Here is a 17,002-nt window from a genome sequence, read left to right as displayed (position 1 = left end):
AGGACTCATCTACATTCCGTTTGACATATAGTGCAGGTGGAGGGTTCCAGATTACTATAGTGGGCTGCTTCCTTCTTGCTCCTCAATTCTTGGCAGCAACTGAGGTAACGATGAGATGATTACCTTGATAAGGGAAAGAGGGATGGACTGTGCTAATCTAAGAGGAAACTCTAATATAATTTAAATTTAAATTTTATGAAATAAATATAATATAATTTAAAATAAAAATATATACTAAAATATAATTAAAGTTTACACTTAGAAAATTTTCTTTTTAATAATAATAATAATAATAACTAATAAGGATTGTAATGATGATAATAATAAAACTAGAAGTTTTAAAATTTGATGTATGTGATTAGAGTAAAGAATTTTTTTAAAAGAAATTAGATAAATAATGACAGATTATTGATGAGATCCTATTCTAAAGAGGATTTTAAATGTTAGATAAAAATTTAAGGAATTATTAACTCATATTTAATAAGTTTAATTAAATAAGAATTTGCTAAGTGAATTATAGAAAATGTGATTTACTTCTTGTAAGTGTCGGCCTTGTATTTACTTAGGAGAAAGGTAAATTTTAATTAGCAAGATGGTATTGGATTCAATTGATAGTAGTAAATAAATTGATTAATTAAGTTAAATTTTATTTTAGGATTAAATTGAAATTTATATTTGAGGAGGAGGCTAAAAGTAGAGTTGAATTAATATATGGGGCTTCAGTGGAAAATATACCGGTTGGTATTTTTATAAATAATAGTGTCACTAGGCCATTATGGTAATATCAAATATAAAAGCAAGGTAAATAAGTAACTCTCTATTTATAATAATTTTAATTTGGCTTAAAGATAGCAACCAAGGACTTAATTAAAAGAGTGATATTAAGCTTGAGGGTTTAAGAAGAACTTTCAGGGATTAATAATTTTTAACTAAAGAATGTAGGGTCTAAATGGTGATATGAGAAAAAAAAAAAAGAAGAATGAAGAAGCTTGGCTGCCTTCCATGGCAAATATGGGAAGAAGAAGTCGGAGGGTCGACGAAGTCAACCGAAGACAGAGGAGGCGTCGGCGAGTGCAGCAGCAGCGACGGCAACAGCTGCGAGCAGCAAGGGGTGGTGAAAACTAAGGAAGAGGATAGCAGCTTCTCGCTGCCGTGCAAGGCGATTCCGGCGTCCATTTTTTGTGCTTATGGTCTCAAAACGACCAGCAGCTCGTGGGCTTTCATTTTCTCGGTCATCACCATCCCTTAAGCTGCTGAAATATTAAAATTCGGCGAGATAAGCTCATAGGGATAATTTGGGTTTTTCTTGATTTTCGGCGGCTTCCTGCAAGGTCTGGCTGATTAGAGTTATGGATGAACTCATCTTGTCACAAGCTTTCCAATGGCACTAATTATGTAGCGATCAAACTCCAATGGAAAATTGACGGTTGAAACTGTTTGTGATATATCAGAATGATCGAGGACTGTATTGGAGAATCAGATACTAGAATATTCGTCTGCGCATTGTCTCAAGTCCGTAGGTGGGCTCGGATCATCGATCGAACTCCAACGGCTGAAGGCGAGTCGACCGATTTATTAAACGTCTAGATAATTCTATAGCCTGCTGATTTAGAAATTATTAACTAAAAATCATATTGGTTATTTATTGGAGAAAAATAATTTAAGATTTATGTGTAAGTATCTTAGAAAATTTAAAATATATGTTATCAAAATTGAGCAAAATTGAGCAATATGATAATTTTATATAAAATCTTTTATTTAGTTGTGTTAGAACTATTAATAACATGAAGCTAAATAATTAGCATAAATAAATTAGTGGACCTTGAATCGATAGTTATAAATTCTAGTAATTTATTTAGATATTTATAATTGAGATTTTAACTAAGTGATTAGCCTATAATTAAAATTGATATTGTTATTGATGAGTATTAGAAGTATTTCTGGTAGGTTCTAAATCCATTATACGGAGGGTAAACGTCTATCTTTTAGGGGAGGTTCTACCGAATTTTCAGTTGAATTTCCGAGTCAAGATTCTTAGACAGTCAATTTAGGAGTCTAGGCCTTGGGTTATTTATTAAATCTTTTATTTTTATTGATTGAATTATTCTCGTGAATAGATAATCTATCATTTCAGCCCGCTCCACCCGAGGCTTAGGAGGAGAGCAAGGGGGTCATCAGAACTATGAGTTAAAGTGGTATACTTATGTCATGCTACAACTTTATATAGCAATTTCGATTAATTGATTTATAGATTTAAATTATTTATTTATTTATTATTTATCTAAATAATCGTTTTATGAAATTAATTATCTATTTACTATTTATATATCATTTTCTACATCATCGATATTATGATTGTATATTGACTCGGGATGAGACGGCAGTAGAACATGTCACCTGATGGGTTGCATCAGGACTGCGTGCACACCAATATAGATCTAGGACAGGTAGTAAAAGAATATTTTCGAGACTTGCCCTGGTCGAGTTCAACTTTTTGGGCCGTGAAGATTTAATCGCCGGATTAAAGGTCCTTGGTCGAATGTTGCTCTCTAGGCGCCGACATTATTTGGAATCAAGTGAGCAGACTCGATGTAAGGACCATGGTCGAGCCCCACTCTCTGGACGCCAGTCCTATTGGAGTGAGAGAGCGGAAAGACTACTATTTTTGGGATTAGGGTTCTACTGAGATACTCGTCCCATAACATTTAAATTATATTTTACTGAATCATAGCACTACACGCGTTTTAATATGATATAATCTTTATTTCTGATTAAATAAATATTTTATTGAGATGGTTGTATGTATTTTTGGATTATATGATTTTAACTCACTCTCGAGACTGACAATCTCAAATTTAATTATTTTTCAGGTGTTTGTTAGTTTTTCCGCAGTTGTTCTCCTCTAGCAGCCCGACTTCCTTTATCTTCGGGTTTAATGTAAATAATTTTATTTGTATGTTTGATTTTTAGGATTCTAAATTCTCCGCAGTAGTGATTTCAAAATTTATTATTTTATTTTGGTATGTTAAACCGGGTATTGCCTAATTTGTGTTGACAGACTTAATTAAATATGTAGTATCTCGGTGGTTGAACTTTAGTTGTGCAAAAATGTTATAATGGATATAATTTGAATTATACTTTGATTAAGTTAATGAATGGTCAAGCTTTCTACGAATCTCAGTGGCTTTACGCCTACCCATTTCCTAGTGCCAGTCATGGGCCCAAAAATCGATTCGTGAGGATACAAGTTCAAGTAAAAATTGAGATCCTATAGAGTTTTCACATGATCAATCAACTCTCTAACCTTTCAATCAAAAATGGAAAGTTCATGAGATAAAATTTATGTAATTTGCATTATAAATTTTCTTTCACAAATATTGCTCATTAGTTGTAAATTAATACATGTAATAATATTTTCTTATCTCAATTGTAGTTTATTCCCGCATAATTTTTTTCATTTCTTTTATGTTAGTCATTTCTAATCATCAATACCATAAAAAAATTTACAAACTTAAAATGGTTAAATTTTGAAAAAAATATCATAAATATCTATTTTTTTATTTTTTTATTTGTACTATATTAAAATATCAAAATATAAGTGTTTTTTTTAAATTAAGAGTTTTAGTTTGCTTTTGGTTCTTTTTAACCAGCGAAAACAAACACACTGTAAATTTAAAAAGAAAGTAAAAAAATAGTATTTCTTTAAAAAATTTATACAGGAAATATGATATTTTTTATTAATTTTAGGATATTTTTAAAAATCACTTTAAATCTTTTTTACCATGTTTTGTAAATGTTCTAAAAAAGTACAAACAAGTCTTTCATTTTGTCTTATTTATCTTGAATTTTTAATAAATCAGTTCACTACATAAGACTACAAGAGCAACTAATTATATTTTTACCTTTAACAAATTTATCAAGAACAATTACCACCAAATGAAAAAATTATGGGCTTGGGCGAACCTGCCTCATGAATTGTGTTCATGGTGGATTTATGATTTCATCCTACTAGCGAATTTCTCTTTTCAAAATTTCACCAAATACAATAACACATATCACTTCATTTATGAAATTTAGCAAATAAAAAATAATTTTGAAGAATCGCTTGAGAGAATGTTTTATAAAAAGAAAAAAGAAACTTTCAACCAGTACATAGCCACAATTTAATTATTAGTGGATAAGATCATCCATATGTAGATGTTTATTTATTACATAATCACACATTATAGTAAACGAAATGATACTTCCGTAAAATTTGCATATACTCGACGGCATAATTTAATTACATAATCACACATTATAAGTTTGAATAATTCAATTACTAATTCAAGAGCATTTAGATGAGATTGTAAGAGCTTCTTCTGACTTAACTAAGGTCTCGAGTTAAAACTTAAATATACAGTTGCATTAAAACTTTTGAAGAAGTGTTTACGACGTCTAATCGCATTTCTCAAATTTCACAATAAAATTTGATCTTTGTCCACTTATTTTTTTAAAACTCAAAATTACAAAGAACCTGTTAGATTAATGTATTATTTCAATAATTTATTTTCTGCTTTAAACAAAAAAACAAAAGAGTCAATTCTAGTAAATAAACAAAAAGAGTCAAATTCTATTTTAATTCTTTCTTTTTATGAAAAAGACAAAGAACAGCAAGTCAATATTTTTAAGACTAAAAGCAAGGAAACAGAAGTAGATCTACGGTTCTCAAAGAGTTAAGCAGGGGACAAGCAAGGGAATCAAATTGAATTATTTCAGGGGGCAATCATAATTTGTTCATAAATTATAGTACTAATTTAGAAATTCGGAAAAAAGAATTGTTCTCCTTCTCTTTGTAGCTTAGTAAGCTACATGGCTCTTGGAAATAATTTAGCTCGAGTCTTGCCTTCTATAAATGAGCATTGAGGCCTAAGCATTTCTCCTCCACAGCCATTTTCCTTGCATTATTGTATTGTTTTCGCAATTGATAGAAGAAAATGGCTCTCTCTGGTAAGATGGAGGTTGATGTAGAAATCAAAACTTCAGCTGACAAGTTTCATGATGTAATGGGCGGCAGACCACACCACATGACCATTGCTTCACCTCAAAATATACAAACATGTGATTTACATGAAGGTGAATTTGGAAAAAAGGGCTCTGTTCTTTACTGGAATTATGTCCATGGTAATTATATATAACTACACCATATCATTGTTCTTATGCAATTTTAGCCATTGATTAATTATATATTTCTTGTTCTTGTACTATTTGACGGTGATTTTTCCCTTTTCTTTTACTTTTGGTGGGGGACAAATTAACAGATGGAAAAGCTAAGGTTGCAAAGGAGGTCGTGGAAGACATAGATGACGTGAACATGTCCACTACCTTCAAAGTGATTGAAGGAGATCTACTGAAGGAGTATAAAAGTTTCAAATTTGTTGTTCAAGCTACACCTAAGGGGAAGGGAAGCATTGTGCATTGGACCCTCGTATACGAGAAGCTGAATGCAAATATTCCCGAGCCGACTTCCATGCTTGAATTTGCAGTTGATGTCACCAAAGACATTGATGCCCACCTTGCCCAAGTTTAGACTCCTCTCTCTATCATAATGAATGAAACTTTGTGCCGCTACTATCTACTGAACCTGGAAATCCACCTACGCGCATATATGCAATAATCGCTGTCGAGTATATGCAAATTTTATGGAAGTATCATTTCGTTTACTATAATGTGTGATTATGTAATAAATAAACATCTATATGTGGATGATCTTATCCAATAATAATTAAATTGTGGCTATGTACTGGTTGAAAGTTTTTTTTTCCTCTTTTTATAAAACGTGCTCTCAAGCGATTCTTTAAAATTATTTTTTATTAGCTAAATTTCATATATGAAGTGATATGTGTTATTGTCATGGTGAATTTTTTAGAAGAGATTCACTAGGAGGATGAAATCATAAATCCGCCATGAACACAATTCACGAGGCAGGTTCGCCGAAGCCCATAATTTTTTCATTTGGTGGCAATTTGTTCTTGATAAATTTGTTAAAGGTAAAAATATAATTAGTCGCTCGTGTAGTCTTATGTAGTGAATTGATTTATTAAAAATTTCAAGATAAATGAGACAAAATAAAAGACTTATGCTCTTTTAGAACATTTACAAAACATGGTCAAAAAGATTTAAAGTAATTTTTAAAAATATTCTAAAATTAATAAAAAATATCGCATTTCCTGTATAAATTTTTTTAAATATACTATCTTTTTACTTTTTAAAAAAAATTTACAGTATTTTTTGTTTTCGGTGGTTAAAAAGAACCAAAAGAAAACTAAAACCATTAATTTCAAAAAAAAATAAAAAAATTTATATTTTTATATTTTAACACAATACAAATAAAAAAATAAAAAAAAAAATAGATATTTATGATATTCTTTTCAAGATTTAACCATTTTAAGTTAGTAAAAAATTTTATGGTACTGATGATTAGAAATGACTAACAGAAAAAAAATGAAAAAATTATGCCGAAATAAACTACACTTGAAATAAGAAAATATAATTACATGCATTAATTTATAACTGATCAGCAATATTTGTGAAATAAATTTATAATGCAAATTACAAAAATTTTATCTCACGAACTTTCCATTTTTTATTGAGAGGATGGAGAGTTGATTGATCATGTGAAAACTCTATAGGATCTCAATTTTTACTTGAACTTGAATCGTCATGAACTGATCTATGGGCCCGTAACCGGCGATAGGGAATGGATAGGTGTAAGGACACTGAAATCCGTTGCAAGTCCGAATATTCAAAGAACTTAATCAAAGTATAATTCAAATTCTATCCATTATAAAATTTTTGCATAACAAACTTTCAAACCACCCAGATACTACATATTTAATTCACCACAAGTACAAATTAGGCAATACCTAGTTTAACATGCCAAAACAAAATAATAAGTTTTGAAATCACTATTGTGAAGAATCTAGAATTCTAAAAACTAAACATACAAATAAAATTAGTTACATTAAACACGAAGATAAAGGAAGTCGGGCCATGAGAAGAACAATCATGGAAAACTAACAAACACTTGAAAAATAATTAAATTTGAGATTATCACCTCGAGAGTGAGTTAAAATCATATAATCCAAAAATACATGCAACCATCTTAATAAAATATTTATTTGATTAGAATAAATATTATATCATATTAAAACGCTGCAATACATGATTCAAGAAATACAATTTAAACGTTATGGTACGAGTACCTAGCGAACTCTAATCTCAAAAATAAACTTTTCGGCTCTCCCACTGCGAATAGGATTGGCGCCCAGAGAACGGGGCTCGACCAGGTCCTTAAATCCAGTCCGGTCACTTGACTCTAAATAAAGCTTGCGACATAGAGAGCAACGCTCGACCAGAACCTTTAATCGGGCAATCAAATCTTCACGGCCCCAGAGTTGAACTCGACCAAGGAAAATTTCAAAAATATTCTTTTCACTGTCTCATATCTATATTGGTGCGCACGTGGTCGTGATGTAACCCATCGGGTGACATATTCTACTGTCGTCCCATCCCGAGTCAATATACAATCATAATATCAATGATGTAGAAAATGATATATAAATAGTAAATAGATAATTAATTCCATAAAACGGTTATTTAAATGAATAATAAATAAATAAATAATTTAAATCTATAAATCAATTAATCGAAATTGCTATATAAAATTTTAGCATAATACAAGTATACCAGATATACAACTTTAACTCACATTTATGATGGCCTCTTGCTCTGCTCCTAAGCCTCGGGTGGAGCAGGCTAAAACGATAGATTATCTATTCACGGGAATAATTCAATCAATAAAAATAAAATATTTAATAAATAACCCTAGGCCTAAACTCCTAGAATTGACTGTCTAATAATTTCGACTCGGAAATGCAACCGAAAATTCGGTAGAACCTCCCCTAAAATATAGATGTTTACCCCCCATATAACGGGTCTAGAACTTGCTAGAAACACTTCTAGTATTCAGCAACAACATAATCAATTTTAATTATAGGCTAATCATTTAGTTAAAATCTCAATTGCAAATACCTAAATGAATTACTAGAATTTATAGTTATCTATTCAAGATTCACTAATTTATTTATGCTAATTATTTAGCTTCATGTTATTAATAGTTCTAATGCAACTAAATAAAAGATTTTATATAAAATTATCATATTGCTCAATTTCGATAGCATATGTTTTTTATTTTCTAAGATACTTACACATAAATCTTAAATTGTTTTTCTCCAATAAATAACCAATATAATTTTTAGTTAATAATTTCTAAAATCAGCAGGCTATAGAATTATCGAGACGCTTAATAAATCGGTCGACTCGTCTTCAGCCGCTTCAGTCCGATCGACGATCCGAGTGCGCCTACAGACTCGAGACAATGCGCAGATGAATATTCTATCATCTGATTCTCTGATCATTTTGATACATCATAAACAGTTTCAACCGTCGATTTCTCAACGGAGTCCGATCGCTGCAAAATTAGTGCCATTGAAAAACTTGTGAGAAGAGGAGTTCATCCATAACTCTGATAAGCCAAACCTTGCAGGAAGTCGCCGAAAATCAAGAGAAACCTAAATTCGTTCCCATGAGCTTATCTCGTCGGGTTTTAATATTTCGGCAGCCATAAGGGATGATGATAAAGAAATGAAAGCCCACGAGTTGCTGGTCGTTTTAAGAGCATCAGCACCAAAAATGGACGCCTGAATCGCCTTGCACGGTAGTGAGAAGCTGTTGTCGCCTTCCTTATTTTTTCTTGCAATTGTTGCCGGCCGCACTCGCCGACGCTTCCTCCGTCTTCTGGCCAATTTCACCCTCGGACTTCTTCTTCCCTTATCCGCCATGGCGGTAGCCAAGCTTCTTCTTTCTTTCTTTTTCTTCTTTCTCCTTTCCTGTTCTTTTCTCCTTCTTCTTTATTTTATTTCTTTCTTTTTCATATCGCCATTTAGACTCTACATTCTTTAGTTAAAGATTATTAATCCCTGAAAATTCTTCCTAAACCCTCAAGCTCAATATCACTCTTTTAATTAAGTCGTTGGTTGCTACCTTTAAGCCAAATTAAAATTATTATAAATAGAGAGTTACTTATTTACCCTTGCTTTTATATTTGATATTACCATAATGCCATACGGACACTATTATTTATAAAAATACCAACCGGTATATTTTCCACTAAAGCTCCATATTAATTCAACTCTACTTTTAGCCTCCTCCTCAAATATAAATTTCAATTCAATTCTAAAATAAAATTAACTTAATTAATCAATTTATTTACTACTTTCAGTTGAATCCAATACCATCCAAATAATTTCTTCAAAATAGTTATTTTTATAACCTCCAATTAGGCAAATTTAATTATACTTATACATACTAAGTAAATACAAGGGTGACACTTACAAGAAGTAAATCACATTTTATATAATTCGCTTAGCAATTTCTTATTTAATTAAACTTAAATTAAATAATTATATCTTAATCTAGTGAAATAGTTTAGAGAACAAGTTGATAAATTCACTATCAATAAAGAAGATCTTGATAATCTTATATGTTAAAAATGAAACTTTTTATCAACTATTCAAATGAGATTAATACAAGTAAAACTTTTATTTTTAATATAGTGTAATTTTAGTGTCTAATAAAAATAATAACTTTGAACTATTTATTTTATTTAAGAATTTAAAATTAAACTACATAATAATTTAATAACATTAAATAAGAAATAAACATCTTTTAATACTTTTAAAAAAATTTTGAATTCAAATATGTTAAAATAATAAAAAATATAAACAAGTAAAAAATATTAAAGTCATTATTTTAATCAGACATTAAAATTAACTTGTGCTAAAAATAAAATTTTACTATTAATTTGATAATAAAATTAATTTTTGACGAGTTTGATACTTGACCATATATCTAAAGATCAAATTGTGATCTTAAATCACCAGTTTAGTCATTCAACTAACACGGAATGAAATAATAGTTAGTTTTATTAAAACTGAAGGGGAGTTTAATGTAATAAAAAAAATACAAAAACTGAGTTATAAATTAGATCAAATCTCAAAGGATAAATAATATTTATCCCAAAGTAATTTTAGACAAACTTGATATTTAATAATAAACTGAACAAATAAATTTTAAACTTTTTTACTAATTTAGTCACGTTACAGCATTCAGTTTATAAAGAATCAATAAATTGTTAATGTAATAAAAGAATACATATTCTAACTAGTATAATAAGCCTAAGAGTAAATCACAACAAGTCTAATGTTAATTAATCGCAATGATAAGGAATTTAAGGATTATTATTTTATTGACTTAATTGTCAAATAAATTTGCATTTTAGATTTATTCTCAAATTTCTTGAAAGTCTTTAAATTTTCAATTTTACTAAAGTATATTTTAATCTCTAACGAAATTATTAATCAAAATTTATTGATATTGCTTTAGTTCGGCGATAATAAAAAAGAGTTGATCACTTAACATTAGGTTTATTGAGTCATTCCATAACCAAAAAGAATCCAATATCGTTACGTGAACAAATAGATGATTCAAGAATAAATATTTTATTAATATTTTACTCATTTTTATTAGGATTGAGAAGAAGATTGAAAAATCTAACCCTTTGTATTAAATAATTCAAACAACCTTAAACTTAATAAATGATATTCAATTAAATTTTAACTTTTTATTTTCCTATGAACTTACCCTTTGTATTAAATAATTCAAACAACCTTAATTGAGCCTAAGTTAAAAAAAAAAATCTCAAATTTGAGGCCTAACTCACGTAGCAAGAGCAATTGCCCTTGGGAGATAGAGGTCTTGAGTTCAAGTCTCCACTTCTGCCTAGGTAAAAATTTGTCTTTATGGTGAGTGTAAGGAAATAGCTATCCCCTGTTGTGCAGTCCACAACCCATTTGGCCTCCTATGAATTAAAAAATCAAATTTAAAATTTCTAATCAAATCAAATCAAATTTAAAAGTATTTTAATTCGACTAACTTGATATATACGAGCATGGAGATTAATTAACTATCTATAAGTGGTGATCCCTAAAATCAAACCTATATTGTTTGGGAAATAGGAAACTCTCGTAGCCAATTTCACCAAGTTTTATAAGTTTTAAAGTACTTTGTTAAAGGTAGTTGTGCTAAAAAAATTAAACGAGTAAACTTCTATATAAAATGCATTATTATCTGCACTAAAATAATTATCTATAATATTTTAAATTCACTGATTAGCAAATTAAATAATTATCAACTACAGCAACTAAATCAAACATGCATGACCCATGTATTTATGGGGAATTGCTCCTACTTATGTTGATAAACCAGACAATCAGGAAATCCCAATTATTTATCTACCAATCAAATTTCTCATTCATGTTTAATATATATTAGTAGGTAGCTAGGTATAGGGAAAATTAATTCAACAGAAAAATGAACCGGGTACATATTATTCAAAGTAATTTTTCCTTTACTTAATTTTTCAACAAAATAATCAAAACTACAATTCAAATTATATGGCAAAGATGAAATGAAAAGGATTGACACTTATAGCAGTATAAAAATACATAAATTTATAAGTTGGAATAACTCAATTACTGATCTCATTTTTCAATTTTTGCAATGAAAGTTGCTCTTTGTGCACTTATGTTTTCAAACTTCAAATTATAAAGAACCTGTTAGACTAATGTATTATTTTAATTTTTTATTTTCTGTTTTAAATCAAAAGCAAAAGAGTTAATTCTATTGAATAAAGAAAAGAGCCAATTCTATTTTAGTTTTCTCTTTCTATGAAAAAGACATAAAACGACAATTCAATGTTTCTAAAACTAATTAAAGCAAGAGAGATAGAAGTAGATCCACGGTTCTTAAAGCGTTAAGCCGGGGACAAGCAAGGGGGTCAATTTGAATTTATTTTTTTCAAGGGCGCAATCATAATTTGTTCATTACTAATAGTATTAATTTTGAAATTTCAGAAAAAGAACTGTTCTTCTTCTCGTTGTAGCTTAATAAGATGACATGGCTCTTGGAAATAATTTAGCTCGAGTCTTGCCTTCTATAAATAAGCATTGAGGCCTAAGCATTTCTCCTCCACAACCGTTTTCCTTGCATTATTGTATTGTTTTCGCAATTGATAGAAGAAAAATGGCTCTCTCTGGTAAGATGGAGGTTGATGTAGAAATCAAAACTTCCGCTGACAAGTTCCATGATGTAATGGGCGGCAGACCACACCACACCGCCATTGCTTCACCTCAAAATATACAAACATGTGATTTACATGAAGGTGAATTTGGAAAAAAGGGCTCCGTTCTCCGCTGGAATTATGTCCATGGTAATTATAAATAACTACACCATATCATAGTTCTTGCGCAGTTTTAGCCATTGATTATATATTTCATGTTCTAGTATTACTTAACTGTGATTTTTCTTTTCTTTTTTCTTTCTTTTCTGGGTGGGGGACAAAATAACAGATGGGAAAGTTAAGGTTGCAAAGGAGCTCGTGGAAGACATAGATCATGTGAACATGTCCACTACCTTCAAAGTGATTGAAGGAGATATACTGAAGGAGTACAAAAGTTTCAAATTTGTTGTTCAGGCTACACCTAAGGGCGATGGAAGCACTGTGCGTTGGATCCTCGAATACGAGAAGCTGAATGCAAATATTCCTGAGCCGACTTCCTTGCTTGAATTTTTAGTTAATGTCACCAAAGATATTGATGCCCACCTTGCCCAAACTTAGACTCCACTCTCTTTCAGAATCAATAAAACTTTGTGTGGATGTCCACCTGCGTGCATATATATGCAATAATCACCACCGAACATATGTAAGTTTTGTGGAAGTATTATTCGTTTACTATTATGTGTAACGATGTAATAAACAAACATCCACTTTATGCAAATGGTCTTATCTATTAATAATTAAATTTTGGCTCTAATACTATTTCTATTAATAATAAACAAACATCCACTTTATGCAATAAGCACTGTGCGTTGAAATTTTATTTTTTATTTTCTATTTTAAAAAATATGCATTCAAGCGTTGCTTTTTACTTTTATAAATTTGAGAAGAAAAATTGGCTGAGGATGAAAACATAGATCCACTCAATTTATAAGGCAGGTTCACTTTCCCAAGCGAGCCCATAATTTTTTCATTTGGTGGCAATTTGTTATTTATATATTTTGTTAAGGTAAGAATATAATTAAGTTCCACTGTAGTCTTATATAATGAATTGAATTATTAAAAATTAAAGAAAATGAGACAAAATGAAAGACTTGTGCTTTCTCAGATTTGTAACAGCTTATATGATATTGATTATTAGAAATGACTAGCATAAAAGAAATGAAGAATACGAAATAAACCACACTTAAAGGAAAGAATATATAATTGCATGCATTAATTTACAACTGGTCAGCAATATTTGTGAAAACAATTTATGATACAGATTATAGAAATTTTATCTCATGAACTTCCCATTTTTAATTGAAAGGATGGAGAGATGATTGATTATGTAAAAACTCTATACGATCTCAATTTTCACTTGAACTTGTATAGAGCCATACCAGAGATTTTCCCATATACATATACATAATATTCTCTATGATTCTAATAAGACTTGTATATCAAATATATAATAATTTATTGTAAAAATACTAACTAGCATATCGCTTAAAGATAAATTTAGTATTATAATAAAATAAAAATATCAAATATACATTGAAAATATAAAATAAAAAAAATTATTAATAAAAAAAATAAAAAGACGAGACAGGATAAAAGTAAAAGTTGTATTTATGCAGTGTGACATTACCTTTAATATTTAAAATTAAAAAAGAAAAGGTTTCACACATATGCATGTACGTAATGTATTATAGTCTCGGATCCATGATAAACAATTCTATAAGTATTACCTACAGTCAGATTTTCACATTTTTGTTTTAAATTTATTATTTTTATTGAATTATTTTGTTGAGTTCCTATATAATAGGTTATTTTATTTGAGTATCCATTAATATGAATGATTAACAAAGTATTAACAAGTATCTGATAAGATCTGACTCACCTAATACATTAAAACGTGTAAAATATGCTTTAGTAGGAAAGTCATTAAATTTGATTTATTACAATAACTAAGTAATTTTTGTATAAGATTTTTTAAATAAAAGAAAATAAACAATCTATCCTTAGAACTTTCTAGTTTAAAGAATACTTTGTTAAGGGTAGTTATGCTAAAAAAAATTAAACAAGGAAACTTCTATATGAAATTCATTACTATCTGCACTAAAATAATTATCTATAATATTTTGAATTCAGTAAAACAATCATCAGTCAATTAAATAATTATCAACTCCAACAACTAAATCAAAGATGCATGAACCATGTATTTATGGGGAACTATTTGTTTTGTCTCTCTCTTTAAAAGTGGAATGGCTCCTACTTATATTAGACAATCAGGAAATCCCAATTATTTATCTACCAATCAAATTTCTCATTCATGTTTTAATATATATTAGTAGGTAGATATAGGGAAATTTAATTCAATAGAAAAATAAACTGAGTATATATTATTCAAGCTTTTATTTTTTATTTAATTTTGACACAAAATAAATCAAAAGTACTAATTAAATTCTATGACAAAGGTGAAATCAAAAGTATTATACTCATAACAATATAAAAATACATAAATATATAAAGTTATAAGTTTGAATAACTCAATTACTAATTCAAGAGCATTTAGATGAGATTGTAAGAGCTTCTTCTGACTTAACTAAGGTCTCGAGTTAAAACTTAAATATACAGTTGCATTAAAACTTTTGAAGAAGTGTTTACGACGTCTAATCGCATTTCTCAAATTTCACAATAAAATTTGATCTTTGTCCACTTATTTTTTTAAAACTCAAAATTACAAAGAACCTGTTAGATTAATGTATTATTTCAATAATTTATTTTCTGCTTTAAACAAAAAAACAAAAGAGTCAATTCTAGTAAATAAACAAAAAGAGTCAAATTCTATTTTAATTCTTTCTTTTTATGAAAAAGACAAAGAACAGCAAGTCAATATTTTTAAGACTAAAAGCAAGGAAACAGAAGTAGATCTACGGTTCTCAAAGAGTTAAGCAGGGGACAAGCAAGGGAATCAAATTGAATTATTTCAGGGGGCAATCATAATTTGTTCATAAATTATAGTACTAATTTAGAAATTCGGAAAAAAGAATTGTTCTCCTTCTCTTTGTAGCTTAGTAAGCTACATGGCTCTTGGAAATAATTTAGCTCGAGTCTTGCCTTCTATAAATGAGCATTGAGGCCTAAGCATTTCTCCTCCACAGCCATTTTCCTTGCATTATTGTATTGTTTTCGCAATTGATAGAAGAAAAATGGCTCTCTCTGGTAAGATGGAGGTTGATGTAGAAATCAAAACTTCAGCTGACAAGTTTCATGATGTAATGGGCGGCAGACCACACCACATGACCATTGCTTCACCTCAAAATATACAAACATGTGATTTACATGAAGGTGAATTTGGAAAAAAGGGCTCTGTTCTTTACTGGAATTATGTCCATGGTAATTATATATAACTACACCATATCATTGTTCTTATGCAATTTTAGCCATTGATTAATTATATATTTCTTGTTCTTGTACTATTTGACGGTGATTTTTCCCTTTTCTTTTACTTTTGGTGGGGGACAAATTAACAGATGGAAAAGCTAAGGTTGCAAAGGAGGTCGTGGAAGACATAGATGACGTGAACATGTCCACTACCTTCAAAGTGATTGAAGGAGATCTACTGAAGGAGTATAAAAGTTTCAAATTTGTTGTTCAAGCTACACCTAAGGGGAAGGGAAGCATTGTGCATTGGACCCTCGTATACGAGAAGCTGAATGCAAATATTCCCGAGCCGACTTCCATGCTTGAATTTGCAGTTGATGTCACCAAAGACATTGATGCCCACCTTGCCCAAGCTTAGACTCCTCTCTCTATCATAATGAATGAAACTTTGTGCCGCTACTATCTACTGAACCTGGAAATCCACCTACGCGCATATATGCAATAATCGCTGTCGAGTATATGCAAATTTTATGGAAGTATCATTTCGTTTACTATAATGTGTGATTATGTAATAAATAAACATCTATATGTGGATGATCTTATCCAATAATAATTAAATTGTGGCTATGTACTGGTTGAAAGTTTTTTTTTCCTCTTTTTATAAAACGTGCTCTCAAGCGATTTTTCAAAATTATTTTTTATTAGCTAAATTTCGTATATGAAGTGATATGTGTTATTGTCTTGGTGAATTTTTTAGAAGAGAAATTCACTAGGAGGATGAAATCATAAATCCGCCATGAACACAATTCACGAGGCAGGTTCGCCGAAGCCCATAATTTTTTCATTTGGTGGCAATTTGTTCTTGATAAATTTGTTAAAGGTAAAAATATAATTAGTCGCTCGTGTAGTCTTATGTAGTGAATTGATTTATTAAAAATTTCAAGATAAATGAGACAAAATAAAAGACTTATGCTCTTTTAGAACATTTACAAAACATGGTCAAAAAGATTTAAAGTAATTTTTAAAAATATTCTAAAATTAATAAAAAATATCGTATTTCCTGTATAAATTTTTTTAAATATACTATCTTTTTACTTTTTAAAAAAAATTTACAGTATTTTTTGTTTTCGGTGGTTAAAAAGAACCAAAAGAAAACTAAAACCATTAATTTCAAAAAAAAAATAAAAAAATTTATATTTTGATATTTTAACACAATACAAATAAAAAAATAAAAAAAAAATAGATATTTATGATATTCTTTTCAAGATTTAACCATTTTAAGTTTGTAAAAAATTTTATGGTACTGATGATTAGAAATGACTAACAGAAAAAAAATGAAAAAATTATGCCGAAATAAACTACACTTGAAATAAGAAAATATAATTACATGCATTAATTTATAACTGATCAGCAATA

The 17,002-nt window shown here is 29.4% G+C and overlaps 2 protein-coding genes across 2 annotated transcripts; both read left to right on the top strand.

Moving 5' to 3' along the window:
* Window positions 1–4,953: 4,953 nt before the first annotated feature.
* LOC125370086 (MLP-like protein 28) lies at window positions 4,954–12,974 on the top strand. The gene is made up of 5 exons (XM_048373890.1): window positions 4,954–5,163; window positions 5,301–5,563; window positions 8,720–8,753; window positions 12,188–12,370; window positions 12,510–12,974. Exons 1-5 carry the CDS (start codon window positions 4,977–4,979, stop codon window positions 12,776–12,778), a joined length of 936 nt encoding a protein of 311 aa, XP_048229847.1. The 5' UTR covers window positions 4,954–4,976; the 3' UTR covers window positions 12,779–12,974.
* A 2,362-nt stretch (window positions 12,975–15,336) lies between these two features.
* LOC8264364 (MLP-like protein 28) lies at window positions 15,337–16,213 on the top strand. Its single transcript, XM_002535366.4, has 2 exons — window positions 15,337–15,598; window positions 15,736–16,213. The coding sequence occupies exons 1-2, from the start codon at window positions 15,412–15,414 to the stop codon at window positions 16,002–16,004; spliced, it is 456 nt and encodes a 151-aa protein (XP_002535412.1). The 5' UTR covers window positions 15,337–15,411; the 3' UTR covers window positions 16,005–16,213.
* Window positions 16,214–17,002: the final 789 nt, after the last annotated feature.

The sequence above is a fragment of the Ricinus communis genome, chromosome 5 (genome assembly GCF_019578655.1).
Source record: "Ricinus communis isolate WT05 ecotype wild-type chromosome 5, ASM1957865v1, whole genome shotgun sequence".
NCBI classification, from domain to species: domain Eukaryota; kingdom Viridiplantae; phylum Streptophyta; class Magnoliopsida; order Malpighiales; family Euphorbiaceae; genus Ricinus; species Ricinus communis.
This window is presented reverse-complemented; position numbering and strand designations above follow the sequence as displayed.